Source organism: Phalacrocorax carbo, chromosome 3 (genome assembly GCF_963921805.1).
Source record: "Phalacrocorax carbo chromosome 3, bPhaCar2.1, whole genome shotgun sequence".
Taxonomy (NCBI): domain Eukaryota; kingdom Metazoa; phylum Chordata; class Aves; order Suliformes; family Phalacrocoracidae; genus Phalacrocorax; species Phalacrocorax carbo.
This window is the reverse complement of record NC_087515.1, coordinates 21423752-21451417: the sequence shown is the minus strand read 5'-3', so window position 1 is coordinate 21451417 and position 27666 is coordinate 21423752. Positions and strand designations below refer to the sequence as shown.

The 27666-nt window shown below is 36.6% G+C and overlaps 2 protein-coding genes and 1 long non-coding RNA gene across 13 annotated transcripts in view; 2 read left to right on the top strand and 1 right to left on the bottom strand.

The window, feature by feature from the left end:
• The window catches only part of PLEKHH2 (pleckstrin homology, MyTH4 and FERM domain containing H2), a 57035-nt gene extending 43145 nt beyond the window's left edge, over window positions 1–13890 (top strand). For all 4 annotated transcript variants that reach the window (XM_064446106.1, XM_064446103.1, XM_064446105.1 and 1 more), the window contains 8 exons: window positions 1513–1668; window positions 3096–3193; window positions 3574–3715; window positions 4464–4609; window positions 6198–6327; window positions 7186–7272; window positions 8989–9126; window positions 10243–13890. In XM_064446106.1, the coding sequence (XP_064302176.1) occupies window positions 1513–1668; window positions 3096–3193; window positions 3574–3715; window positions 4464–4609; window positions 6198–6327; window positions 7186–7272; window positions 8989–9126; window positions 10243–10425 (1080 nt within the window). In that variant the 3' untranslated portion in view covers window positions 10426–13890. The remainder of the gene's footprint in view (window positions 1–1512; window positions 1669–3095; window positions 3194–3573; window positions 3716–4463; window positions 4610–6197; window positions 6328–7185; window positions 7273–8988; window positions 9127–10242) is intronic.
• On the bottom strand, window positions 481–16114 carry LOC135312465 (uncharacterized). Of its 6 annotated transcripts, none has more exons than XR_010372006.1 (6): window positions 15602–15826; window positions 14556–14856; window positions 12212–13654; window positions 8770–8832; window positions 4404–7861; window positions 481–2080 (listed from the first exon to the last, which is right to left on the bottom strand). It is a non-coding gene; the product is annotated as an uncharacterized LOC135312465 (long non-coding RNA). The 6 variants fall into 6 exon arrangements; XR_010372005.1 differs by having other exon boundaries at window positions 8770–8820; XR_010372008.1 differs by lacking the exon at window positions 8770–8832.
• The window catches only part of DYNC2LI1 (dynein cytoplasmic 2 light intermediate chain 1), a 22879-nt gene continuing 11286 nt past the window's right edge, over window positions 16074–27666 (top strand). For all 3 annotated transcript variants that reach the window (XM_064446112.1, XM_064446111.1, XM_064446110.1), the window contains exons 1-9: window positions 16074–16180; window positions 16798–16915; window positions 18155–18189; window positions 18584–18653; window positions 19656–19744; window positions 21914–22100; window positions 24580–24648; window positions 26033–26110; window positions 27519–27595. In XM_064446112.1, the coding sequence (XP_064302182.1) occupies window positions 16167–16180; window positions 16798–16915; window positions 18155–18189; window positions 18584–18653; window positions 19656–19744; window positions 21914–22100; window positions 24580–24648; window positions 26033–26110; window positions 27519–27595 (737 nt within the window). In that variant the 5' untranslated portion in view covers window positions 16074–16166. The remainder of the gene's footprint in view (window positions 16181–16797; window positions 16916–18154; window positions 18190–18583; window positions 18654–19655; window positions 19745–21913; window positions 22101–24579; window positions 24649–26032; window positions 26111–27518; window positions 27596–27666) is intronic.

Below are 27666 nucleotides of genomic sequence, written 5' to 3'. Positions count from 1 at the left end.
GACTGAAGAGCAGGGAAAGGTATTAAATTTCACTTCCTTTCATCAGACATCTTGCAAGTTAAATACCTCACTGAAGGCACGGAAACACAGCTGTAACTCCCGTTATCAGTCATGAAGGATAACCATATTTGTTACAGAACAAACACAGCTTCATTCGTAACTCTTTTGGGACTTAACCAGTCAAAGCCTGTAGGAAACTTTCCATGGGCTTCCATGCACACTGCTTCACATCCTAGTTTGTGTTTCTAACTGTGAGAGCTGGCCGAAAGAGTTTTTAACAATTCACACTATCCCTAGACAGAAAGCCAGTTTTTATACGAAATCAAAACTATATCGAATAAACTTTTCATTTCAGGTCACAGAATAACTCTGCTTTTTTTCTCCTCTAAGTTTCTTAATTGCTTACTGCTTACCAGTAAAACAACATGTATTTAAATCATCCTAAAAGGTTTCAAGATTGAAATCTGAAGAAAAAAGGAGTAACTGCTCATTAGTTATTTATTGCTCAAAAATGTATACTTAAGAGTCATGAAAATTGTAACTTAAATACATTACTTCATTGGGATCAGCAAATAACCAGTTATAGTGGTATTGAAAACTCTTGCAGTCATCTCTAAAGCTAGATTCCACAGGTATTGTTTTAAATTCCAACCACTGAAAAGCCCAAAGTAGAAGTCCGAAATCCCTTTTCAAGATATTTCTTTACAAAAAAAGAGGCAAGGGGCCTTCTTGAACATATCAAATACAGGAAAACACCCTCAAAGTAGATATAAGTGAACATCAGCAACTACCATCTGTATGAAAGCCATTTGCCATCTCCTGCTAAAATGTTTTAATACAAGTAACAACAGACAAAAATTTGGATTCGGAAAAGAAAAACGTAGAAGGCTCTCTATATTACTGGCTTATGTAGCACTGACAGAGCAATATGTAAAATATTTTGGATCTGCCAATGTAGTGCTGCCAGTAAACACCCCTCTCAAGTTGCACATGATGAAAAATGATTAATTGATCTCATTTGTTTCATCACCTATTGAAAAGTGTAGGAAATTACAGTTTTCTTCATTTTTCAAGTGATATTTGTCACAAGATCAGATACTAAACTGCTTTCTGTTATACAAATTATGTGACAGAAATACAAGCGAAGCAAGTGCAAAGGAACTGGTATAAACAAAGAAAATAAAATAAAAATTACTACATTTAGAAGCTTTTTGATAGTGACTTTGGTTTCATAAACAAAATGCAGTAAGGTATAACCTGCTGTGAAGTTTGTAAATTTTTGGATGGAGGAAAACACTAAATTGACTTCCCATGAGATCTTTAATCTTTTCCAAACCCTTATTTGCAATGACAATAAGTTATTCACAGGCAATGGAATGTGTTTTACATTGCCACATTTATTCTAGAGGTGTTACCCTTCAATATCTTAGATTGGGGGGGGGCAAATGACACAAAGAGGGTGGGTTTTTTTAATAAGTTTGATAGTAACATACATTTTGGCTGCTTTTTTAGGTTGTTGGATTTGATGCATCTACCACAGTGGAGGAATTTCTGAACACCCTAAACCAGGATACAGGGATGAGGAAACCAGCTCAGTCAGGATTTGCACTGTTTTCTGATGATCCCTCTGGCAAAGATATAGAGCACTGTCTTCAAGGAAACATCAAGGTAAACAAAAGCCTTTAAGAAGCTCTGCACAGAAAACACCAAAATATCTTCATTTTACAGATCCCTCTTCACACAATATAAAGGAAAACATTTTTCAGGCTGAAAACTGTCTTCAGGTTTTTTTCCTCATAACGTAAAACGAAAGATTAAAAACAAGAACATCACTCTTTCAATTGCTGAAATTCATTCGCTGAACTATATTTAAAAGCTTTGTCTAGGAGACTGATATTATTCATAGAAGTAGCAGCCGGGTTATAAAGGAAAAAGTAAGCTGTTACTAATCACAGTCCTTTAAAACTAAAAAGCAATTGGAGTCCAAGATGCATTTAGAGATTTCAATTAATGTTTCCTGTATAGCCCCAAAAGATGACTATTTGAGGTCCAAAGAGTCATTCATACTGGGTTGGAGATCCTGGGGAAAGAAAAAAAGAAAGGGTTCCTTATCTAAATACAGAATAATTAGGGGTCAGTTCAGGAAATTTCCAATGTTTGGCTTATCACTGTTCTAAATTCTGAATATTAGTTCCCTCTATTGCTAGAATGAAATTCTGTGCAGTAAAGATTGGCAAAATGCAATATAATCTATACTTTAATAAAAGATTATATATTTTTCAAAATTTTTAGCAACTAATGAATAATGATTTTTTTGTACTTCTGTCAGGTGGTTCTTTTGCACCCTTCGGCCAGCATTCACTGCTGTACTTTTTGTTACAAGGTACAGTACAGTGAGGCCTTAGTGGCAAACAAAAGCAGGGTCATCATGATCAGCTCTCTTCCCCCACTACAATAATTACCATATGGAAAGCCAAATGTATAAAAAATGTACTTATGTTCTTGGTAAACGCAACTTCAGAAGCGGGTCCCATTACTGCTTCCAGGAAGCCTCTTTTACAAAGGAACAGTGACATGGAGCCTGGCAGGGCTCCCAGGACCTCCATTCCACCTCTTCATCTGCCCACCTACACCGCTTGTTGTGAACCACTCTTGCTGCACTTCATAACAAACTTCATACAAGCTTTATAGCAGTTACTAGAAAGGACCTGAAAAACTCCAGCATGCAGCAGAAAGAGAATGCAGAGATCAAAGGCATTTGATTAATTATTTAACAACTCACTCTGTATAATTACACATTCATTGGCTGCTGCTAAATCAAGTACCTGGCCTTTCCATATAAGCATGTTATGGCTCATTTCCAAAGGTAGACTGTGTGTTGCAGGATAAACAAACAACAAAAATGTTAATTATTAAATGCTCTCAACTAAGAAATGCAAGTAAAGTTGTCTTCCCGTAAGTTTAAAAATTCAAGCTATGTATGTTTCTGAGATGCAATAGGTAAAAGATACTAAAATAAGTAGACAGTTTCCATTCAAAAGCGTTCTCAAAGAGGAATACCTGGCAAAATCAGTTTTGTATTGCTTTCCTTCTAGATCTGTGACATTATTTCAAAATGGGAGCAAGCCTCCAAAGAACAACACCCTGGGAAATGTGAAGGCACAAGGACTGTCCGCCTTACTTACAAAAATAGGTTTGTATAGCAAGTATAACACCTCTGCCTTGTCCCAAGAATTGTTTTTAATTTATGCAGAGTTTCTTCATCTGAAAAATACTGGCTGACTCAAAGCCTGCATGAAAAATAGTAAATAGGTGTAACTGGACAATTTTTAAAAGAAAACTATAGTTAATTTTTTCTAGTTCTTAAGTTGTGAGCAGGAATAAAAAAGGGCAACACTGAACTCAGAAGACTGAAACAAAATATTTGCTCACTGGTTCAACTACAAGCGTTGCTCTGCTGATGTGTTTTGACACTGACGTAAACATGTCAGACTCAGAGGAGATACTGCTAATCCTCAGGGCTAATGCATTTCCCTATCTTCTTTATTTAATAACTTTCTGTCTTTTCTGTAGGCTTTATTTTTCGGTTCAAGTCCATGGGGAGACAGACAGAGAGAAGCTGCTGTTAGTATATCAGACAAATGATCAAATAGTCAATGGACTTTTCCCTGTAAACAAAGAACTAGCGATGGAATTGACAGCTCTCTTAGCTCAGGTAATCCTTGTGCATTAATGACTCACACAGCACTTTTACAGATTAAAAACTTGAATAAAGGAACTGGTGCAGGATTGCTTGACAGTCAAGTGACCTCCACCTTTCCCATGTGATAGTGCAGGTGATAGACTGGGCTGGAATTGTTGTGTAAGGCTAACTCTGTACTTCAGTGGAAACACTTTACAGCGTACACCGCTGTTGGCACCAGTACAGATAAAACGTGCTTTACCTCCTACACAGTCAGGCCCTCTTTGATGAAATACCATGTAACCAGGTACCATTTCTTCTTTCACTATTCCTTACGTGATTTCTGCATGTTAATACACCAAAGTAACAGCTGTTTAATGAAAGTCTAGGACTCTTTCACTAGACATAGTCTTGATAAGATCTGTTTTATATTTAAAAAACTAAAGGCTCAAGGGAAGGTTATTGAGAAAGTTATTTGATGGTGTTACTCAATAAATCTAAACTGATTTGTGTCAGCTGGAGATCTAACAATCTCAGAGCAGAACTAGTATTATATTTGTACATTTCATACTTGATATTTATCTTTTTCCTGTGGTAAGTATAAAATAACAAAAATAAAATTACTTGCATGACTTTTATATCAGTGAAAAATACACATTAATTGACAAACTGTTTTTCATTTTATACTTGCTAAGACAGAAGAAAAGATAGCTCTCAATACCCAGCTAGAAAATCGCTCTGGAGCAACAAAAAATTTTCTTCTCTGTGGTCTTTCCCTTAGATTGAGATTGGAGATTTTGAACGGCCTTTCTCAACTCCAGCAGGGCAAGTCACTTCCCAGTCCAAGTCCAATCAAACATTAAAACAAGTTTTGGAGAAATTCTATCCTAAGAGATACAGGCATGGTTGTTCAGAGGAACAGTTAAGGTGAGATGATTTTGGCGATTCATGTTCTCAAAAAATTGAGGGGTGAAATGAGGAGGCTTTAAGTTGTCATTAGGTACAACTTACTGTTACACCGTATTTGCCTAAACCTGTGTTTGAAACTCATATTCTTGCTAAATTGAAGAACCCATTCCCTCTGTGTATTTCTAATCTAAACAGAGGGCAGTCATTAAGAACTCACTCCAGCAAAAGCTGCACAAGTTACTACATAGTGTTACAAAACCCAGCAATTTTGAAATCCTTATTTTTCTTATTCAGCAAATCTAAATTAAGTCTGTACACAGACTAAAGACCTAGTGAAAGTAAAGGACATGAGGATCTGATCTGGGTGTTCGCTATTCAAATGTGCAATCTCTGGCAGCCAGCCAAACTGGCAATACATTAACTTAGTGGACTTGCTAGGAAAGTATCACTTAATTTAAAATTAATAATCTGCAAGTCAGTCAACATCTGTTAACATAAAGTAGAGCAGAACAGTGTAATAAATTATCCAAAGTCAATGATATATGACATAGCAATTCTGAACATCATAGAAATGTTTTCCCCATTCTTCAGTACAGGGTTGAGAAAGTTTAAAGCTATTATCGTATGCACAGACTGACGTTATTACATACTCAGAAGATAATAGGGACATTCAAAAGTATACAGACAACAAATAGAAGGTTATGCAGTTAATTTCAAAGATGAAGTATAGTGGGTCCTAGATTAGACTAACTCATGGAGGATTAATTCAAACACCTGCTGAACTGTTCAGGTAGTCCCTAAACTACCAATTGCAGACCTGGACATCTGTGGCAGGGAAAGACTCACTCTATACCTACCCTGTTTCTTGTATTCTTTTGCTAAGGAGGCAGTTTGACTTCATAAACTTCTAGTAAGGGTAAGCTGCAAGTGAAAGATCTCCCTTTACTACACATTCCCCCTCCCTTATCTTGGGCTGCATCTGATAGTTTTGTGGCTGCCAGGTGAGTCATTCCTGCAAGTCAATGTGCTAGAGAGGTATTTCGGGGTTTTACGTTTTTGAGGATTAGTTCTCCTTAGGATCATTTTATTGAACCAACTCACCATGGGACCACAAAAGAAAAGAGCCAGTGTGAACGCATCATGCATCAGAAGCACCCTTTTTGGTAGCAGTGCCCAGATACGCTAAAAAAGAATAGTGTTAAGCTGCATCTTCCACATCTACTGCTAGCCACAGGTAAAGATATGTGCTAAGCTGGATGGATTTCTGCAATGACAGCTGGCATAGCTGCTGAGTACTGATAAAGGTAGATTGATCAACTGTAGAGACACATTAAAAGCTGTACTAGACTTTTTCTCTTTATGCTGCAACTGCTGCATCAATATTTAATCATAATGTTGCAGAAATTAGAAAGATACTTCGTAATTTTCATGTGCATAAAAATATTAAATGACATTTTGGATTTATTTAATACTGTATAAGTGATAGTTGTTGTATTAACTTAAATTATCATTTTAACAAATGGATTTTTTTTTTGCTCATTAAACTTGCTATGGGTAAGCATTTAAATTCCTTTCAATAACTAAATTACATATTGCATTTGAACAGACAGCTTTGTCAGCGATTGTCTACAAGATGGATGGCTCTCCGAGGGCACAGTGCTGCAGACTGTGTGCGCATTTATCTCACTGTAGCCAGAAAATGGTCTTTCTTTGGTGCTAAATTGTTTGCAGCAAAAGTAAGAAACTTTACTGAGTTTGAGTGGTGCGTTTTTTTAAAATATAAATACAATTTGCAAATAGTAATACATTTTTTGTTGAAAATTAGTGTGTTATACATGTGCTGGTTGAATCTCCTGTCAAATTACTAACTTGTTTAAGCCATATATTGGTGAAATGTAATAGCCATAGTACTAAGTATACCATAATAGTAACTGTCCAGTGCACTTATTGCTTGTTTTACATTATTAATCTAGGTGGCATCTTTTCATTTTCTTATATCTTAGTCTGAGATAGCCTTTTTGTTTCAGACTTTTTTACCTGATAACTAGTAGAATATTTAAAAGGCAACATGGCTATGGAAGCTGAACCTTGGAGAAACACTAATGTTGTTAAGGGTATTTAGAGCATGCCCTTCTGTGCTGGCCTCTCTCGATTTCTCTTAAACTGCTAGTGTCTTAATTCTCTTGATTCAAATAACAGCTATGTTAAACAGAACTGTCACCTCACCCCTTATGTTTTATTGGGTAATCCCAGTAGATATATACATAATTGCTTATCAGCACTCTGTTCTTTGCATATGTAGACATATGTGCTAGTGAACATGCTTTAAAACACCTGACCTTTTTTTTTTTATTATTTTATTAATGAGAGTATACATTTTATTGGACTAAGCACCAGTGGAGGCTTCAAGAATATTAGGTTGAGTTCATAGTTCTGCCACTGGCCGCCTACATGGCTTTGGGCAGCTACTTCAATTCCTTTCCATCATTTCCCTCCCAGTGTAGATCTCAGTAAGATCTGTGGATGGAGAGTTAATAATTAGTTACATATTGCCTCATTTTGAAGTAGTAATTAAAGAACGTTTCTCTTCATAGCCTCTAGCAACGTCCTCAGTCGAGAAGCCCTTCATATGGTTTGCTGTACATGAAGATGGCATAAGCATCCTAGATTACAGTTCTATGGTAAGTGAAATTTCTTTTTTAATTTTGGTCAAAGTAGATTTTAATACTGAGTATATGGAGAGATTTGCCACCATGCTACATAAAAGATGGCATTAGCCTTCTATGCTAAGTTATCTAGTCTTTCTCTTAAAGCAAAAATTCATTCCTTTCAAAATGCTTTAACGTTATCATCATTGTAGTAGCACTAATAATAGAAATAAGTAATGAATTCTTTGCACAGAATTTATTTTTGTTTATCAGATACAGTTTTTATATCTTTTAATGAAATGTTAATGTTTTAATCATTCAGATGTCAGGAGATCCATAGTTACAGTTCTTAAAATAACATTAATTTTCTTTTCCTGGAGACTTCGTTTCCATTATTATTCATAATACATACACTCTGCAAAGAGCAGTTACTTTAAAAGATTGTTATTTTCATTGTATTATTTTTGTTTAATAGTAGGTAATATAACCCAGTGTTATTTAATTATGTCATTTTAGGCTCTGATTTTTCTTTGATTTGCAATAAAAGTTTTCACAGAAAACAACTCATGGTAATATGTGTAAAAAAGCAGTGCCTGAGAAGATCCCTGCTTTAATTTATATCCTGCAAAGAAACAGAATGGCATGGTGCTATTAGCAAGTGCTAATACCGAATATCAGAAAATTAAAATCTCAACTTTATAATTGTACTGATATGGGCCTTTTCATTACATTTCTGTACAGTTAAAGAAATAATAAAACAAAGAACATGAGGAGAGCAAACAGCAGCTCTGTTCAGAGAACAAGCAAAATGAGCTTGCATCCGACTGCAGAAAGCTCTATAAACACTGTCTACTCATAGAGCTAGCTATGGCATTTCTGCAGAGCATTGCCAGTTTACAATATCAGCAGCCCTTACTTGCCATTCAGGAATTGCTCAGTTTCCAGGGAATATTCTGATTTTCTGTAGGAAGGATCAAGGGTATCAGAAATTATGTTGCGAGGGGTAGTTAGAGAAAACACTATTTCAAAATAAGGGCAAAAAGAGATTTAGCAATCAAAGGAAGTCAGTTACTGTACAGATATTACCTCCCAATTAATTTTAAATGTGGACATCTGCAGCACATTAATATGAGTCGTAATGATAATTAAATGCTAATCGATAGACTCTAAGGCCAGAGTGTAGTGTTGAACATTGAACAATAACAGCCGAGGCATGGAAAGCAGAGGAGCCTTGAAGGGCATTTATGTTTCATCAGAGATGTTAAAAAAAGAGAACAGAATTTAATTTTCTTTGTGTGTATGTAAACTACATCACTGCACAAAAAGTAGTCCTGGAGCTAAATTCCTTCAGATGTCTCAGACTCTGCCATTTCATTTAGACACTGCTTCAATTTCAAATGGAATTCCTAAGATCAACTCCTCTCAAAGTCAGTCAAGACTTGTGTCAATTGAATTACACACTTTAGTTGAAACCTGCTTATAGTATCTTTGATCTAATTAATCTGGAATAGAAAGAGAGGTCAAACTTACAAGAGTTATCATCCGCAATGCAAATTCCTCCCAGTGAAGGTCTGAATGAAGCTATCCCAAAATCTACAGTTAATGTCAAGATTCATAAGAGGCTAACAACAACATTTTGAAAAATACATGTGTAATTATATTTTTAAAAGAACTATTTGTAATAATCTGCTTTTCTGGAATTGTCCTGCTTATAGCTTTTGTTTCATTTTTTTTGTTTTCTTTTTTAAGCGATTAACAGTTACATATACATATAAGAGTCTGATGACTTTTGGAGGCTATCAAGATGATTTTATGTTGGTTGTCAACAATGCTCACACAAAGGACAAATCAACTGAAAAGCACCTTTTTGCCATGACAAAGCCAAAGGTTGGTATATCACCTGAAATAGTTTCCCACCATCTGCTACTTTTCTACTTTTTCTAGTGGGTAATCATTAACAGATGTGAAAGATGAAACACCTTCTTTATTCCTAGGGTTCTCAGATTATTGACTTTTGCCAGATGGTTTTAGAGAGCGAAACAATTTAGTAATATAAGAGCTAACGGTGACAGTACTGATGTGTTTCTTTTCTTTTCATGTCCCTGTCTGTAACATTCCAAATTTTTCATAGAAGGACAAAGAAGGCTATTAAGGACAGGAAGTATATGCGCTACTTAAAAACTAGTCTGTTTGCCTGATCAGCACCAGAGACAATTCTTAAGAAAGGTACATTTGGGTTCTACAGTTGCAGAATTGCAGAACATAAGATCTGGAAGATCAGTCACTTCTTAAAAATCCCATTATGTTTTAACTTTGGTGAAGAAACTGCTCATGCTTTTTAAATCTAGGTACTCTTCTTCACTGGTAATATTGACTTTTTAAAAAAAAAAAAAAACAACAAAGATTTTTAAGCCTTTTGCTGTTAGTCAGAACAGTTTATGTAACAGAATACAAAATTCCATGTATAAATTTGGGTCAAAACACAACTCTTCATACAAATAAGCACAGCAGAATATATCTGTTCAAGTTTCCCTCAGATTGCACCCATATAGGCAAGGCTGTGTGGATTGCTAAGAGAAAATATAGTGAAAAGCTCCCAGAAGTCTTTACTCCTTTTATCTAGCCTGTGTCTTTAGTCCTCTGAGTGGTAGATACTTCCTAGCCAAATTGAGGAAACATCATGGAAGTTTTTTTCTAAGAGTGTCATCTTTCGGACTTCAAAACTCTCTCAAAGTGAAAGAAACCAACTGTTTGAATCGTTGAAGGCTATGGAAGACAAAGTACCCAGCATGCTGATGGGATTAACATTACATTATTGGCAAGGAACGATAGAAAAAAAGCTCTGTTAGGCATCTCCTCTCTCCCCATCATTAACTTGTTTGATGAAGTACAAGTACTTTTCCAGTTGATGGTGATTGTCACTTGCTAAAAAGTTAGCTATTTTTTCAGCAGTCAAAACACATCACTGTATTTTTCAGAGAGTTTTGTATGTTCCTGTTATAGATTCTTGAGATCACTCTACTGATTGCCAGCTACATTAACAACTGTCATCAGCTGAAAGGAGCTACTCATCACCTCTCTGCTCCAGCATTACTGACACCTCAAAGTGGACAGAAACTCAAGGAAACGGGCAGTCAGCCACTTCTTGCAAACAACAGACCAACTAAATGTCCCACTTTGTTATGAAAGCATTACGTATCATGATAATCCATCTTTTTTACAGGGTTTCTACACTGACTGAAAACTTTTTTGATGTACAAGACATAGAGCATGAGCAGGTCCAGAACCAAAAGGCAGACAGGTTTCCATTCATTTCAATGGTATATAACAGCAGAAGCCCTTTAATTAAAGCCCTGGCCTGAACTGGAATGATGATGAGCCAATTAAAGGACTATGCTTTAATGGTGGTGGCTTGCACCTACAACTCAAAAGTAAATGTGTCTGTTGATAGTGATGGGGAAAGGTGGCCTTGGGAACAGTTGTATAGATTTGAGTCATTTTCCAGATATTTACTCAGGGACCAAACTGTCTTCAGCTCTTAACTCTTCATCTCTATCCTTCAAAATTATACAAGTTGTATAACCTTCATTTTGAAAAGGAATTTTTGTTTAAAAAAAAGTCAAACAGAATATTTTCCACATCCAGCACCCCTCCTTATTTGCAGTACAAGCACCATGGGACAAAAAAGAACAAATTGTTTGATTTGTATAATTGTTTCTCCTTCAAAAAAAAAAAGTGTATGCACATCATGTAACTATTATAAATCTAAAGACTATTCTCATGATACACTCTAGCCTTTGTTATACAGCTGTTTTACTTGGCAAAACTTCAGCCTTGGTCTGGTAAACTTCTAAATAATCCCTCTCTGCCGCAGCCTTTTGGAAAAATCTAAATTGGACTGGCACTGTATTTAGCATAGTTTTGTTAAACAATCCCATACCTAATTTCTTCTTTATCCAAAATAGTAGTATAACTCACAATTGAAAACACACGAATAACACAGAAGGACATTGCTTGAACTGTTGTGTCTAAACTTGGAGGCATATGTGACATATAAAATCCATGTATAATATGTATAATGTATATAGAATGATTCAGAATAATATTTTGTAAAAGTTGCACTTTTTCATTTGTATCTATACATTTCATATTATAATACTAATATAATGTTCTTGCACACTGAAGACGTAATGCTGGATCTGCACTGTTGGACTTGGGAACACTTTCTGGTTGCCTTTTTCAGCTGCAAGCCTCAGTGCTACATGAGGTCAAGTACATAGAAGTTACACCTATTTTTTTCTTCCAATCCCCACATTTTCATTTCTGTGCAAAGAAACCAGTTCTGCAGGCTCTGCAATGGATCATCAGCATACTCTAATAGATAATTTAGGTCTAACCATAGAGAAGGTATTCAAACATAAATCCCTATTTGAGATAGATATATTTCACAATTTCCACTTCTGCTCATGCTAACGATCCTGGATCATTAATCCCTTACAGCTAGCCATCATCGTTTGGGTTTTTTTTAATTACTTAAAACTGAAGTAATTTCACAATGATGAATTTTAATATTTGAAGGATGAAAATCTCCTTTGTTTTATAACATTTAAACATTTCAGATACATACATACTCATATTGAGAGAAATTTTCAGCTGTTTGCCCTCTATGAAATGTAGGGAGTTCTAAGGAATTCTTTCCTGAAGAATTAAAATAGATTGGAAGGGATATACAGGTTGTGAAAAGAATATGCACTTAAAAGTGGAAAGCCAAATTGGCCAGCTGACTTGATGTTTCTTCTGAAAGCTCTCAAAGTCCTGGCACAGCTACTTAAGTCTGCAGAACCCAAGCACCATTTTATGAACGGTACTATGGGCCAACATTTTGCCTTGAAAATTACAAGCAAATAACAAGCATACTGTATCTAGATGCTTTCACATTTGCAGCGTGGGAAGAGCTTCTGGTAAGTTTTACCTTATGGTGGTGGTTCTGGTACAGGATCCTTCTCTTTCAAGAAGGCAGGTTTTACCTCCTAGTGGTCAGCCAATCTCCTGCAGTCATCAGGGAAAGCAAATGGGAAGCTACAAGATACCCTGGCATCAACCACAGCATCTGCTTGTGCTGCACCCCATGTGAAGTGATGCATATTGTGTGGAGTAATTGGGCTAGGAATTAATACCCCTTTGCAATCAGCAGAAGAGTTAACTTTCAGCAATTTGAGGAGTGGGAGCATCCTGTGTGCATATTCAAACAGATGCTACTGCATCAGTTATACACAGATCATAGTCTAAAGCTTCTCAAATATGATTAGAAACTGCAATTTACAAATACGGAAATTTTCATGTCATGAAATTACAATGGACATCAACCTAGAATACTCCATCTAGTAACTCTTTCCCGATTGTCCAGTTTTAAATGAATGTGGCAGATCAGGTTCTATTAAAAGACAAAAAAGTGGAGCATGTGGCTAGTGAGCTTGTTCACGAAGTTTTTAAAATCTTAACAAAGTTTGGAGACAACATAATATACAGTACACACAGCCAATGTGGAGATTTTGAGTCTTTTAAACAGTTTTCATTAACACAGCCTTACAACCAGCTGTTTTATAAAGCAGTATACGATCTACAAAGTATAGTATGATGTTCCTGCCTGCCTTTCTGTAGATAACTCTCGCCATTTTTAGCATTAAGCTCTTGCTTAATGATGCCCTACATCATGGTGCCAGAAGCAATTCATGCCTTAGTCTCCCTTGTCTTGGCAGCACTTTCCAGACTTGCTACTACTAACTACTCATTATACTACTCATTAATCCCATGTAGTCACATTACCAGAAATCCTGTTAATTTTTACGAAATAAATGCACTCAGAATCACAGTTACTGTGACATCACTGCACTAAACAAAGAAGTTTCTTCCAGGATTTTGATTAGCAAGAGCGAGGTTTCTGTAGTATGATATCATAGTAACCTCCTCAAGCAGAAGCTTCTCTTCAAGTTAATGGAGTCAGGAAGTAGTGTCTTATACACACAAGCACACTTCAACAGCTCGGCTTGCAAACACAGCTGTGCAAGTCTCAGGGAACTTGTTCCATGTTAATCTAGCTCCAGAGCTACTTAGAGGATCCCACACGATGTAAGACAGCAAAGCTGGAAATTTCAAGAGTCCAGGCAGACAATCTGTTCTGCCTTCCCTACCCAGCCCGAGCCTCATGAGTGATCCACATCTCAGTCTGAACCTTGAGTGACCCGCCAAAACAATTCATCCCATGCTACCTAATCCCTGATTAGGCCCCAGTAGGAACTAGACAATTCTCACCTAGTCTTCAGCAGTGATGAGGTGATGGGAGCTGTCAAAAGAGCAGCAACCTCCGGGACCAGTGCTGAAGAACTTCCCCTGCTGAAGCCTTTCAGAACATGGGCTGTAAAAATATTCTCAGGCTGAGATTAACGTGTTAGCACGTGCAAGGAGACTTCACCTTCTATCACGAACTTCAGAACATCTTTTGTGCTTGCTTTGAGCTAGCCATCAGTAACAATGATCAGTATAAATGGTCAATGAAATGGAAAGATCACTGGTAACTCTGTATGAACAATCACAATGATGTGAAAATAATATTTGGAATGCAATGTAAATTAATATATTACCTGAACTTCACTTTGCCTTGTCAATTTTTGTGCAGCAGTATTAGTAAGCAAACAGCTCATTTCTAAAACAAGTAAGACCTATTTACTCCTGTAGTACAGCAGGCACATGATAAAGCTTTGAGTTTTTAATACAATCCACAAAATTGGTGGTTTTTTTATTTTAGATTTACATTTGGTTTATATTTAAAATTGAGGCATATATTTCCCTATAAAAGAAGGCTGGTAGGTATTTGATGTAGTTTCTTGTCAGACTAATGCAATTTTTATAGGCTAGGTCCTGAAGGAAAAAATTCATCCTTGCATAAAGGAATGCACCACTTAAAGCTTTAGGTAGAGCTTTAATAGTCCATACAGCTTAGTGCAATCCATTAGTTTGAGTTAAAATTAACTAAGGTGATTAGTAACTCAGTAACAATGAAGTAGGAAAAAAAGTATTTTTTACAGCTTCCTAAGGCAAAGGAAATAAAACTCAGTAAAGTGAAACTTAAAATACTGAAAACTCCAATTTCATTTCCAGATTGGACTTTGGTATAACTTACTAATTGTACAGTCTTATGCAGTTCAAACTTGTAATGCAGCATCTTCCAGATTTGCCTCCTCTCTGTCAGTGAGTAAATCATTGTAAAAATACTTTGCTTTTTAGTGTTACACTCTTGCTGTTGCAGTAATACATACCTAGATCACAGTGCCAGGAGCAATTCCTGCCTTAGTTTTGCTTTCTCTGGCAGAGCAATCGCAGCTTTATCCAGGGTTTTCACCACCTCTAACTGCTGATTATAGATCCTGGCTTCATATACCAGGGTATCAGAAATGTTCTGTTAAAATGAAATTGATGAAAGAAATGCACTTAGAAAGGCATCAGCATGACCTGCCACTGTACAACACTAAACAATGAAGTTTCTTTCTGGATTTTAATTAGTAAGACCATGGTTTCCACAGGAGGTTAGCAAATGCTGTAGAAGATCCATGTAAAAACCTGGAAGTAAATAAAGACAAGCAAAAATAACCATATGAAGGCTTCTGGAACTGAAACTGAGTGATAATGCAAGTTAAACTTCGAAAAAACCTCTTATTTCAAGACCAAGTATTGCTTAGGTCTATAAAAGGCTATATAAGCCTTCTTTGGGGAAGAAAGAAAGAACAGTTAAAATTCATTGAGTTAATAATTATGAATGAGGCCACTTTCCTGGTTTTGATCAAACAGGTAAGACAGGACCTTACTTGGGTGTTTCTACCTCTAGTCTCTCAGACGCAAAGCAGCTTACCAGCTACAGGTGGCCAGCTGTAATTGCTGTCCTGGATTTGGGGTGACTTCCCTGACATAGGACACTTTTGACTTGTTGGGTTCACCTATAGCCTATATTCCTTTCATATTCTGGGTCATCCAGCTCTTTGACTGCAGCCTTTAAATGCTGCTTTCTAATCTAACCCTCACATGACCTTCGATTGATTGATCTTATTTGAAATAATCTAGCCCGTCTCCTGTTTGTTACAGCAATTTACTTTTAAGTACACTTATAATAGTTGATTTCTATGCCTCAGTACTACAAAATAAATTACACCCATTTTCTTACACAGCAGTTCACTTATTAGGGGGTGGAAGCTAGCTCAGGTCTTGTTTCATTCCCTCCACTGTTACCAAGCTGTTTTAGGAACCATGAGTTTATCAAGAGCCAGTGCTTAAAGCTGAGGTAAAATACAGGACTCCGGCCATTTATAACTTGTTTATTCATCACTGGCTTTCTCCACAGCTGAAGCATTCTGGCACTTCTCAACAAGGGCTACCGTCGAGGTCCTCCAAGGCCGCAGTGGCTCCGATACCCTTCACACCAGCTCCGCTCACTCCGGTACGAAGCGGGCCACCATTTCTAGCAACCGAAAAACAGCGGCAGCCGCGGGTCCCATGAACACCTCCGGCACCCTCGACAGAACCGCCGCGAGCCTTGACTCACCTCAGGGGCGCCGCACCCGCAGCCCCCGAGGCAGCAGGGGCAGCCAGAGCGCGGACAACCGTCGGACAAATCCCCGCCCGCCGCCGGCTACGGGGACGCCCCCGCACCGCCCCCGCTGCCGGCGAAACGCCCCGCGGCAGCGGGCAGGGCAGAGGCGAGCAAAGCGCCGCCTTGGCCACCGCCGCTGCCGGGGCAGGCGGGGCGAGAGGCGGGGTGAGGCCGCGGCACGGCCCTCGGCCCCCGCCCGCCCCCTCTCCCCGCCGAACTACACTTCCCGGCGAGCCCTGCGCCGTTCCCGTGGCGACGGGGAGCTGGGACCGGGCCCTGAGGAGCCATGTCCAAGGCCAGGTAACGGGGAGTCCTGCCCCAGCTTGGTGAGAGGGGGCTCGCTCTCGCTGCAGTGCGGGGAAGGAGCCCGCGGCCGGGAGGACAGCCTGGAGGGGGGAGGCAGGCAGGCAGGCGTAAAAGGGGCGTTTCGGTCTCTGCTCCCGAAAGTGAGCGGGATGGGGGTACGCCTGGCCCGTGGTGTGAGGGGTCGGTTGCTCCCGTGAGGGACCCCACAGAGAAGGGGGGACCTGAGGAGGGGAAGCCCGCCTCACCCGAGCAGTAGCTTTCACGGGAGACTGAGGCAGCCGGCCTGACTGGCAGGGTGCTGGCTGGGAAAGGCCTGAGTCGCTGGAAAAAACTTCCAAATGTGTCTTAAACGTACTCAAAACAAGCCTCCCGCCACACAGCTGGTACGTGCTCAGCGTGTGCTACAAGCAGCTGTTGGGGTTACCTGAGGGATTTTACTTAACCTGGCTGTGTTAGTAGGAGTACTTTGACAAGCAGAGGGCATGTGATATGAAATAATAATAATAAAACCGCAATGCCCTTCATTTATCCATATAGGTATTTTCAGGAGTTACAGTCTAGAGTTCATTGGTTTTCTCTAATGACACTCTTATTTGGGTTTTTCCAACTAGTGGAACTTTGTGGGATCTTGCTATAGCTGAAGTGGAGAAGAGAGAAAACCCTGACGATGACGGCAAGCGTGTGGAAGTTTGGGAAAAATCAATATTATTTATGGGAAACAAAAATGGGGTAATGCTAAGTACTGTACAGTTTGTGCTTTTTGACCATAGTTTGTGTCAGGGAAAATATCTGATTATTTTCTGCTATTAAGGTCCACTTAATTCTTCTAAAGACACAATATGTCACGTTTGATTTGCAGAGAGTGGGCATTCCACAGAGCGTGGATCAGTTAGACATTATTACAATTCAGAAGTTCAAGTTTATGATTTGAAGAGTCAAAACTTCAACTGTTGTTATCAGTGATGTGCTAATTCTTTGAAGTTTAACTTCATTAATCTTTCTAAAAGTAACTGCCGGAAATAATGCTACTCTCTTTAATTGTGTGGCATGTCAAATTTCCCCTTGTAGAGGTTTAACTGTTTAAAAAAACAGTTTAACTGTATAGATACCGGTTTTGTTGTACATAGAAGCCTTGACATCCTGCTGTCAGTTGTGCGTGTATTATGTCAGACCTATTTGAATGTGCCATATCTGTGATGCAAAGTTGTCATTCCACATGCCTAAGTTTGTTTTAACTCATTGTCCCATAAGTTTGGTCATTAGTAATTTCATATTTCTCTTCTGGTAGCATTTATTTGTAAAGTAAATGATGAAATATTTGCCTTTTTGACCAAGTGAGTCACCAAGAATAGAGTTTTTATTTTAAAAGGATTCATATATGTGCAACCTCTTAATCAGCAATTTTTAAAACACCTTTTTCAGAGAAAATACAATGACTTTTCAGATTCACCTGAAATTCTCTGATTTTTGAGATGGGTAAGGACACTGGAGTAAACTGTAGAAGAGCCCTTCAGTGTGGCATGGTACTCAGTGTCTGAATTTCAACAGTGTAAAGATGTATCTTTCTGTATGTTTATTTGTATTTTAAGCATTCTTTTTATTTCCATCTCACCAGTAATAATTAATTCCAGTGGAAACCAAACATTACATAGATGTATTATTAATAATTAAAAACTGTTTAACAGAGTTGGTCAGGTCGATCACTAGTGTCTAATTTTCAGCACACTATTCCTATTACTGTATTTGTCATCTCTATTAGTTTATAATTATAATAATGGTAGTGTAACTTGACTCTGACAGAAAGTTGGCAGTTAAGTTTCCACTATAAGGCTACAAACGATTACATGAGTTTACACTTTTCTGGTACTTTATTATTGGAATGTTAAGTGAGTGAGTTTCATTTAGTAATACATTTTTTTATGCTTCAGTGACAGTACAGTAGGGTTGTTCTTTGTTTTTAATTTCCAGGGAAAGACCACTATTATACTGAGGTGCCTTGAGAGGTATGTGTTAAATTTTTAAAAGTAGTTTTCAGCTGTGGATTAGAATTTTAAATAAATAGTTACATTGTGTGATAATTCATAATATACATACACAGATGATGTACTCTGTGACCAGGTGATCACTTATGGGTACACTTATTTCCCATCATTACTACCTGTCATCTGACCCCTTCAGTCCTCCTTCTCCAGTATTAGAGAGCTTAAATGGCCATCTGTTCAGGCTGGTGCTGCTACTTCTGTCTTCAGCAACCAAGACCTGTTGTCTTAAAGTGTCCTCTCCATACTGCTGTTTCTAAGCCAAATTCTGAACTGGCTGGTAAATATAATTTAGTAACTGTAGAATTAACTTTATTTAGAGGATCTTGACAAAATGAAGTTATTTTTCCTTGCATAGGGAAGAGACTCCAAAGCCAACATTAACCTTGGAATATACTTTTGGAAGAAGGGCAAGGAGACACAATGCAGTGAGTATCCAAAAAGTATGGTTTACCATATCTTTTTTTATATATATATGTATGCACACAAAAATAATCTATGTATTTTATTGTTATGTATAAGAATCTTACAGATTTTAGCTTATTGTTTCTGAAACAAAAAGGAGTTTTTAATATAATTTTATTTAAATTAGCTAGCTTAATTTTGTATTTTAATCTGTAATCTGTTTTTCCCTCTCACTAAAACACAGTAGATCAGAGACCAAAGTATAACACAAAGCAATCAGATTAATCTATAAAAACTACCTTGTTTGTCATGTTTGAGTGCTTTTATTGTCCCACTGTAACATAGTATGCATGCCCTTGACTTTGTCTTTAAAATGTAAAATGAGTACAAACCAATGAAGATACTTTACAACCAGTTTTATGAGAGATGCAGTCATCTCAGAGGATATTAAATCATAATTAAATGTTTGGGTTATGTGTCCATATCACTAAATTTTGCACTACAGCTAATATTAACAGAAATATTGAACCCATTCCCATCACAGCACAACACTGCCCAGCAGCAGTAACTGTTGTTGCAGGTAATTGCTGTTTCTATTACTGAAGCAGGGAGTGGAAGATCTGACTCTGAAAGATAAAAATCACTTAAAACTTTGCCCAGAAACTAAATGCAAAGGTAGAGATTCATTACTTTTCCAGTTGCAAACTTCTCAAAAAGCATTAGTCTTGTGCTGCCTGGTTGTTTTTATGTTTATCATTAATTGTGCTGCTCCCTGACTTTTTACTTTACCGACTGTCATTTATCAAGACAGTCAGAGGCATGCCGGGCGTCTTTCCTGGGTGTTGTATGGGATTTCTTGAACTTCGGGGGTTTTCTATTTGGTTTTGTTTTTCAGGAAATACTAGCTAAATAATATATGTTCTTGTTCTGAGTCACTTGCATGAAAAGCCAGTTTATTAGATGAAGATGTTCTCTTGGTCTTGCATAGGAGCACACGTCTCTGACATAAAGAAACTCTTTTACAGCCTAAAGATATAGCTCATTTTTGGGAACTAGGTGGTGGAACCTCATTACTGGAACTGATACGAATACCAATCACTAGCAATAACATAAGGTAAGTGATTAACATTGCAATTCCAAAGTTATTTTCAGCTTTCCTTCAAGCATAAGTAAATCTCTAGACCTTTTATTGTGGAAAACTTTTTCAAAATGTAAGATAGAACATTTATGATTTTTTCTAAAAAACATTGTAATACCACTGATACTTTGCTTCAGTCTTCCTTTTCATGGTTCTCTCCTAATAAGCCAAGTTCTTAGCCATCTCCAACAACAAGAGAGAGTGATAGCATGAAGGAAATAGGTTGGCCTTAAGTAGATAGAAGAAGAAATACAGAAAAAGTGAAAATAATTTCTGCTCAGTGAAAGAGCAGAAAAGCAACTTGGGGCATATGGAAAAGAAAATCCTGCTTCCTACTTCTTTATACAAACATAGATGCTGTCTCTGTGAGGGGCAGTGTTTTAGGCAAAAAAAGAAAAGGCAAAAAATTTGACAAAAAATTGTCTAGATTTTTGGGAAGTGAAGTGACCATCTGATAAGGTGATGATCACACAGAGAGGTGCTGTTTCTGAGAGGGACTAAAACTATTGAAATGATTTGAAGACAAAAGGAAACAGGAATTTAGAGAGAATTAACAGAATGTAGTGAGAAAAATCCATCAAAGTGATGGAACAGCATAGGAAGAAGAAATGAGTGAAGAACTGCATGAAGAAATGAGAAGGTGATGGGGGTGCAGTTTATATTTTCTCTGGTTAGGGAAGATGGACTTGAAAGTGGAGAGGGAGAAAAGGATCAAAAGATACAGTATGTATTATGATGATATGATTATTTATTTCGTTGGTAGTGAGCTTTAACTTCTGTGAAAAAAATAAAAGAAGGGATAAAATTTTTATCATGTACATTTGCTACTGTTTGGCTGTTGAGATAATGCCATTATTTAGTGAGAGACTGAGACGGAATTAAAAAAACACTTCTGGCGTGTGAAGCTTTTTGTTTCTAGAAGAGCTTGGGGGAAAAAAATCAGCTGTCATTTTTCAGCTATTGCCTAAATGAACTTATCTGAGCTCTACCTCCATCAATCTTTTCTTCCCTTTTTACCGATAAGGAATCTTGTGATGTGGATGATCTTAAGATTCTTTGATAGGATGCCAACATTGTTCTGTAAGACCACTTCTGTTCATAAGGCAATATTTTAACATGCTAGTCAAAAATTCTATCATTTCAACTTAGGTAGAAGTGCTCTTCAGTAGTTTTCTCATCTGTCTGTAGTCAAGAAATTTGCTTATTTATAAGTCCCATGAAGAATATATAGGTTTCACCAAGAGAATTTTCACCAGATTTTTTTCCTTATAGCATTTTAAAGTGAAATTGGGCATTCACTTTGCTTTGTAGTCTTTCTAATACCACTTTGGTTTGGAATCCTCTTTTTCAAGTCAGGATGGAATGTGAAAGAATGATCGCATCCTTTCAAATGGCTGCATTTACAGTGTTTTTTTTTTTACAGTCACACTTTAATGCAGTTAGAGTTTTGGGAGGCAGGGTTTTGGAAGGAGAGGAGTTTATATGTAAACATTTCTCATCATAATCCATCTTTAAAAGCCTGGTAATTGCTAAGTACATCTTGTGTACTCTGCCTTCTTTCATTTATCTTTAAGAAGGCTTTCTCATACACCCATCTGAGGTTCCAGCTAATCGGCACAGTCCATAGCACAGAATGTTGCCCTTAACCAGTTTTTTCCATTTCATATTACAAAAGAACAATGAAAGTATAGAACTTTCTAATACAGTAATGGTTAGGAAAGATTCTAACCATTTGCTAACATTGCTTCATCTGGGATTGTAGTGTTATGGGATGGCAAGGATCCATAATAGCAGAAGTGCCCAGTCCTACAGGAAGAAGGAGCTAAATGGGTTCAGGATATTGGCATATTTTACTGCTTTGAAACTACGTCTCCAGAAACAAAGTTTGATATATACAATTCCCCCAGCACCTCTGATGGAAAGTTGCCAAAGTGATAGTTCTGAGCAAGAGACAAGGGAAAGGTTTCTTCAGAACTCAGAGTATCCTTAAAAGCCATCTTTCTTTGCTGTCACATTTAATTCTACCTTAGCATTTGTATTTTGACATTCGTTGCTTTCAGCGTCTGTACTACAGGTGTGGTTGTATATTAAAATGTCGGTTGTCTCCTGTGCTAAAGATTTGACCAAATAATGCCTTTTTAATAGGTCATTTGCTGTAGTGCTTGTATTGGATCTGTCCAAGCCTGATGAACTCTGGACTACTATGGAGAAACTTCTGCAGGCCACCAGGAACCACGTGAACAAAATTTTAACCAAACTAGAGAAGACAAATCCTGAAGTAGCTACTGAAATTAAACAGAGGATGTGGAATAGTCTGCAGAGGGATCATCCAGTAAGTTACTTCTAATATTTTCTCCAGATGTCACAGGCCTTTATACAGTTAAAGATAATGCTCTTGAAAATCATAAACAACTCTTTTAGATTTTTATGCATGACTGAAAATCCATTTGATGTAGATGAACCTGTTCACTGGAAAATTATAGCAATTTAATAAAAATTCAATAAGAGCAGAAACAAGGAAAGAAGGTTTCTTATATCTTTTTGTTAGATATCTAATGTGATTGTTATGGCATGTTACACCAATCAAAAGAAACAGTTTTAGAGTAGCAGTTTGCTTTTTTCCCCCCCTCATCTTTTTAAAATGAAGATGAAAACTAGAATGTACAAAAGTCATCTGGCAAGAGACTAGCTGAAGGTACAAATTTAAGCAAAGAATATAGTTATAACAGCCATCAACATGACTATATACTTTGCATTTATTTAAATGTCTATCACAAACTCAGTGCCTTTTGATAATCTGACAACTAATTAAATTATAAAGTTTCAGAAATGTTAACATCAGTCCTTTAAACATAATTGCTAACTAAATCTCTGGAAAAGCTAAACTAGATTATGCGCAACAGACATGAAAAGTCATTGTGCATTAAACCTCTGCAAATGTTGTGTGTATATAATGCATAAATAAGTATTCAACAATTCAAAGACTTGGCACATAAATCTAGTTACTGTAACTTCTATAAAATGCTGCAATACATCAAATGCTCATGTTGCTCAAAAATTTAAAAGTAACTTAAAATTTATGAGAAAGCAACATATGCAACACTCAGTAGATTTACAGTATAGGGTTTGAGATCTGCTGGATTATCATTTTGGTTTTCACTTTTAGAGAAGGTAATTCACAAAAAGAAAATGCCTACAAGCACACTTGGCAATAAATCATGACTACAGTGTCAAGTATACATGTAGGGGCTTACATATGAGAAAACTGCAAGCTTTTCTCGATAAGTAAAAAGAAAATGGGATTTATTGTTGAGAAGACTTGTACTTGTCCTGTAGGGAACACAATCATACCTTCTAAACTAGAATTTCTATTCAGCCTTCATTATCAAAACCGGAAAGGATGCAAACAAAATGTTATGTTACTCTTTGGTTCTCTTTTTACTTTCATCATCATTCAAGAAAAAATGTCAGTTTTGTGGGAGGAAATAACCATCTTTTATAGTCAAAGTAAATGACCATTTATGCAGATTTTTATTTGCCTTTTTGTAGCTAAACATATTTTTATGATAAACAGGAATTGATAAGCTTCTTAGAGTTTTTTTAGGGATTAGATGTATTCCATTGGCCTGGATAAAGAATTATTGGCTATGACGATAAGGCATAAGTATATCAATTGTAGACTTTGTTTAAAAAGGCTGGATGCACCTAAAGTAGTCCATAGACAAAAATTAATTCCATAGTCAAAAGATGAGTAGGGTTAAGTATGCCAGTTTTAATGTTTCTGATGTTATCCTGAATTAATTTTTTCTTAGTTAGGAAACTAAAACTAATTTTTTTTTCAGTTCTATGTTTTATACACCCAGTTTTAAGTACGATAATTTTGCTTAAAGCTTTTGCCTTGAGAATGTATGAGTGAAGCCATTATTTTTTCCTCTCAAAGTAGGGGATTTTCAGTATGTGCAGCTTCTTGCTAATGTACTGACTGTCATTTAACCTGTATGTAAAATAACTGATTTTAGAAGGGAGCAGTTAGGTCAGCCTCTGCTTCAACACATCTCTTTTCCATTCTGCTGCAAGCATAGCAGCTTGACTCAATAATTGCATGAACACATGAGGGACTGTCTCTTTTCATATGGACAACAGGAAAATATTCCAGATAACTTGAGAATTACTGTAATCTACTTATTAAAACTTTTATCAGAAGAGAGCTATTTAGTAGTTAAATCTACATCCCCAGAGCTGTTTCATCCATTAGTAGTGATTTGCATTTTCATGGTTAGGTGCCATTTCCTCTTTCTGCCGATATCAAACATTTGAAAATCACATTAATTATTTTTTATGAGCTTAGAAAATGTGATGTGGGGAGGACAAATGTGTGACACTAGCAGATCATTCAGCTTAATTTTCTTGAGCTTTTGTGTGTATTACTCTGGATATGATGCAAAGAAGGGGAATGCATCAAAAAGCCAGTTCTGCTAATGCCATCTGGCAGTCGTTCTGTGAATATATGAGGTTTTTCATCCCTTCCCATCTCTTGTTGGAACTGAAGTCTATAGTGTAAAAGCCCTTTTATGCCAGTAAGTGTTCTGACTGCTCAGAGAGATTATCTCCTAACCATTTGTGAAGAAAACAAGAAAAATTGTAGAATATGGTATGGATATTGCATTAAATTTTATTCATCTAACTGAAGGTTTTGAAAAAATAGAGCTTTGTCTTCTGTGAATTAATTTTAACCCCTTTCAGCTGTTTTAACATTCGCAATCTTCTGCAGTTTGTTTACACTGCTTAACTGTCATATGTCTGTTTAATAGGATTATGAATTAGTTGACCCTTTTCCAATACCCTTGGTGATAATTGGAAGCAAATATGATATTTTTCATGTAAGTAATACTTAATTTTAAAATATATAATTAAAAGATTCCTTGTAAAGATTCTATATACTAAAATCTTGGTAATATAATAGTAATCATTTGAACAAAAGTACAGCCGGTCAGCCTTTCACCACAAAATAAAAAAAATCTTTCCATCCAACAGCATTGTGGAAGGCATACTGTCACTCCTTCACAAAACACTCCCAAAGTGATGATTTTTGAGATGTACTTGGAAAACGTTGAGATATAAGTTGCTGCAGACCAAAGAGGGAAGCAAGAAAACATCATGTTGATGACTTTCTTTTATAATGAGAGAAATCCAGCTCCATCTGCCCCTTCTGGCAGCAGCTGTAAGTTTATGGCAGTGAAAGAGGGACGTCTCTCAAGTCAGCTGGTCAAATTTTTTGGCAGTTGTGGCAGCACAAACAGTAAACCATCATTTTAGTCTAGAACTTTTGTTTTAAGTATTTAAGTTTTTAGAGACAAGTGAGTAATTGCATCTGTTAGTGGGGAGAGGAAAGAAATGTCATAGTACTTCTGGATTCTCTTCTAGGACATTTGGATTAAAAATCCAAATAAATGCATACTCAATTTTCAAGCAGCACCTGATCATGAGAAATTAGAGCAGTATGTTTGATTTTTAGCTGCTGTGCTGGCAGCCTGTGCTTCTCCGGATGACTACATAGTGCCTTGATACTTGGCTGATTCTTTCAGTTACTTAATTCTTTATTAATACAGTACTGTGCCTTCTTTCACACTGAGGCTTTATGCTGAGCTATGACCTCTTCAAAAATCAGTGACTCTCATGTAAATAGCAGAGAATAGCAGCCTGATTCCATGGTGGTCTATGAACAGACTCCTGCAGGCTTCACTGGGACCAAGTTTTCGCCCCCTTTATCCAGGGAAGGCCATCAGTATCATCTTATATTAAAGAAACATTGATGAAAAGGTATTTTTATGCACCTTTCATACCTTGCAGGTATGAGAATTTAGAGAGCATATACCAAAAGGTTTACTGAAAGTTAAATAATTTCACAAAAAGAAAAAATCCGTATTCTTCTAGTAGGCAGTATTTCTACTTCTAGAAATTGAAACCAAAATGAAACAAATTAATTGGAAATTGAATACACATTCCCAATTAAGAAACTTTTTCTGAACTAACATATTGCCTGAATTAGGCTCCCTCTGTAAAAAAGAAACAAAGGGAAATTGTGACATTTCTTCTCAGAGTAGGCTGTTACTGATTCTGTCCTAAGATATAATTATGCTGACAGCTGAAAGCCTCATGTATTGTAGCCTAAGTGCATTGCAATTTATACAAAAAATGAAAAGTTCTAGCTGTAATATTTTGGTTTTTGTTTCTTACATATATGTTCCGATATCAACTTTTCAGGACTTTGACTCTGAAATGAGGAAAATAATAAGCAAGACACTTCGATTTGCATCACATTATTATGGAGCATCATTAGTGGTGTGTATATTCACTTTCTAACTCAGGTTAGAGAAGATGAGCAATACTTGTGTTACAAAACAATATTTAAAAAAATAGAAATGTAAAACTCCTAGAGAAAATGGGATTTAATAGGCTTTAAAGTAGCTTGCTTCATGAGCTAACCTGTCCAGTCAGTTACAGGTAAACAGATGGATGGATATACCTTATGAACAAACTACATAATTCTCAGTATCAGCAAAAACTAAATAAAAATAGTTATCTGTTAGCCAACGCAGTTTCCATATTGAGTTTACTGCATGCCTGGCAAATTTTTTTTGGTACAAGAAAGGAGGATGGGAAAAAGTGACCATGCAGGGGGGTTTTTTACAGTAAAGAGTAGGAACTGCCAACCATGAGGACAATGAAGTATTTATGTGAGTATATAAATTGATTTTGAGTTTGGCAGGTCATCTCCTGAGTAAAGGCAGAAACATGCATGCTCAGGTTCACAATCCAAAAAAGCTGCCTCTTGGTCTCTCTTTACATCAGAAGATGGTTCTAATTGTATCAACCATCATTTATGTAATAAATAATATTTAATAGTGGCTTATTTTGATTACCAAACAACTTATCTATGCTTTAAATTGCTATAATCACAGCATGTCCTTTTGCATCCATTTAAAATTGTACAGCTTTTGTACTTTGACACGAGAATTCATCTTATGTTAACTGAGAATACAACTGTCTTGGATCTAAAACTTTTTATTTTAAAAAGTATTTAAGCGTTATTGTAATTAAAAATTAAGAACTAGGAGCCTAAAACTCTCTGGCTGCTAAATCCTTATTCCCATTGAAACAAGTGGGAGAAACTTCATTTCCTACAGTAGGGATCTGACTGCTTTCTCAAAGACATGACCCTGTTAGGATACAAAAGCCCTTAGACAGGAATGCGCATGTTGTTTGAGAACATATTCTGCAAGCTGCTTTCTGATAAATCTCCTACCTGTTCTGCCACTATCAAGCTGCTTTTATGGTGTGTGAACAGTTTTAGTTATTCATTACATATCTAAATGTTTATGGCATTCTGGATAATTTTTAATGTAGTTTGAAATCTTAATAACTCATTAGTCTTGGACAAAAAAAGTCTGTGTTTCTTAATATGTATACTTCAAAACCTGTGAATCAGTATTCTAAAATTTATTCTTTAATATTTATTTATGCTATTTTTCATTTAATCTTTCTTAATCTATATATTCAGTGACAAATGCATTCATATATTGGAATGGGAGGGTGAGATTTTTATTCTAGTAAATTCATTGTACATGTACCAAATTTACTGAGGTCAGGAATAGCTAGGCTCTATCTGAAATTTTCTATGCAGGTGACATAATGTAATGTTTCTATGATGGAGGATCATAATGTATATTTTGTTTTTTGATTCATTTAGTTTACCAGTAAATCTGAGGCTCTCCTTCTGAAAGCCCGTGTTCTTATTAATCACTTGGCATTTGGCTGTGATAAAAGGTAACATAATTATTGTCCAACTATTAAATGTCTTGCTCAGAGTCTAGAAGTACTTAATAAAAAAATATTTT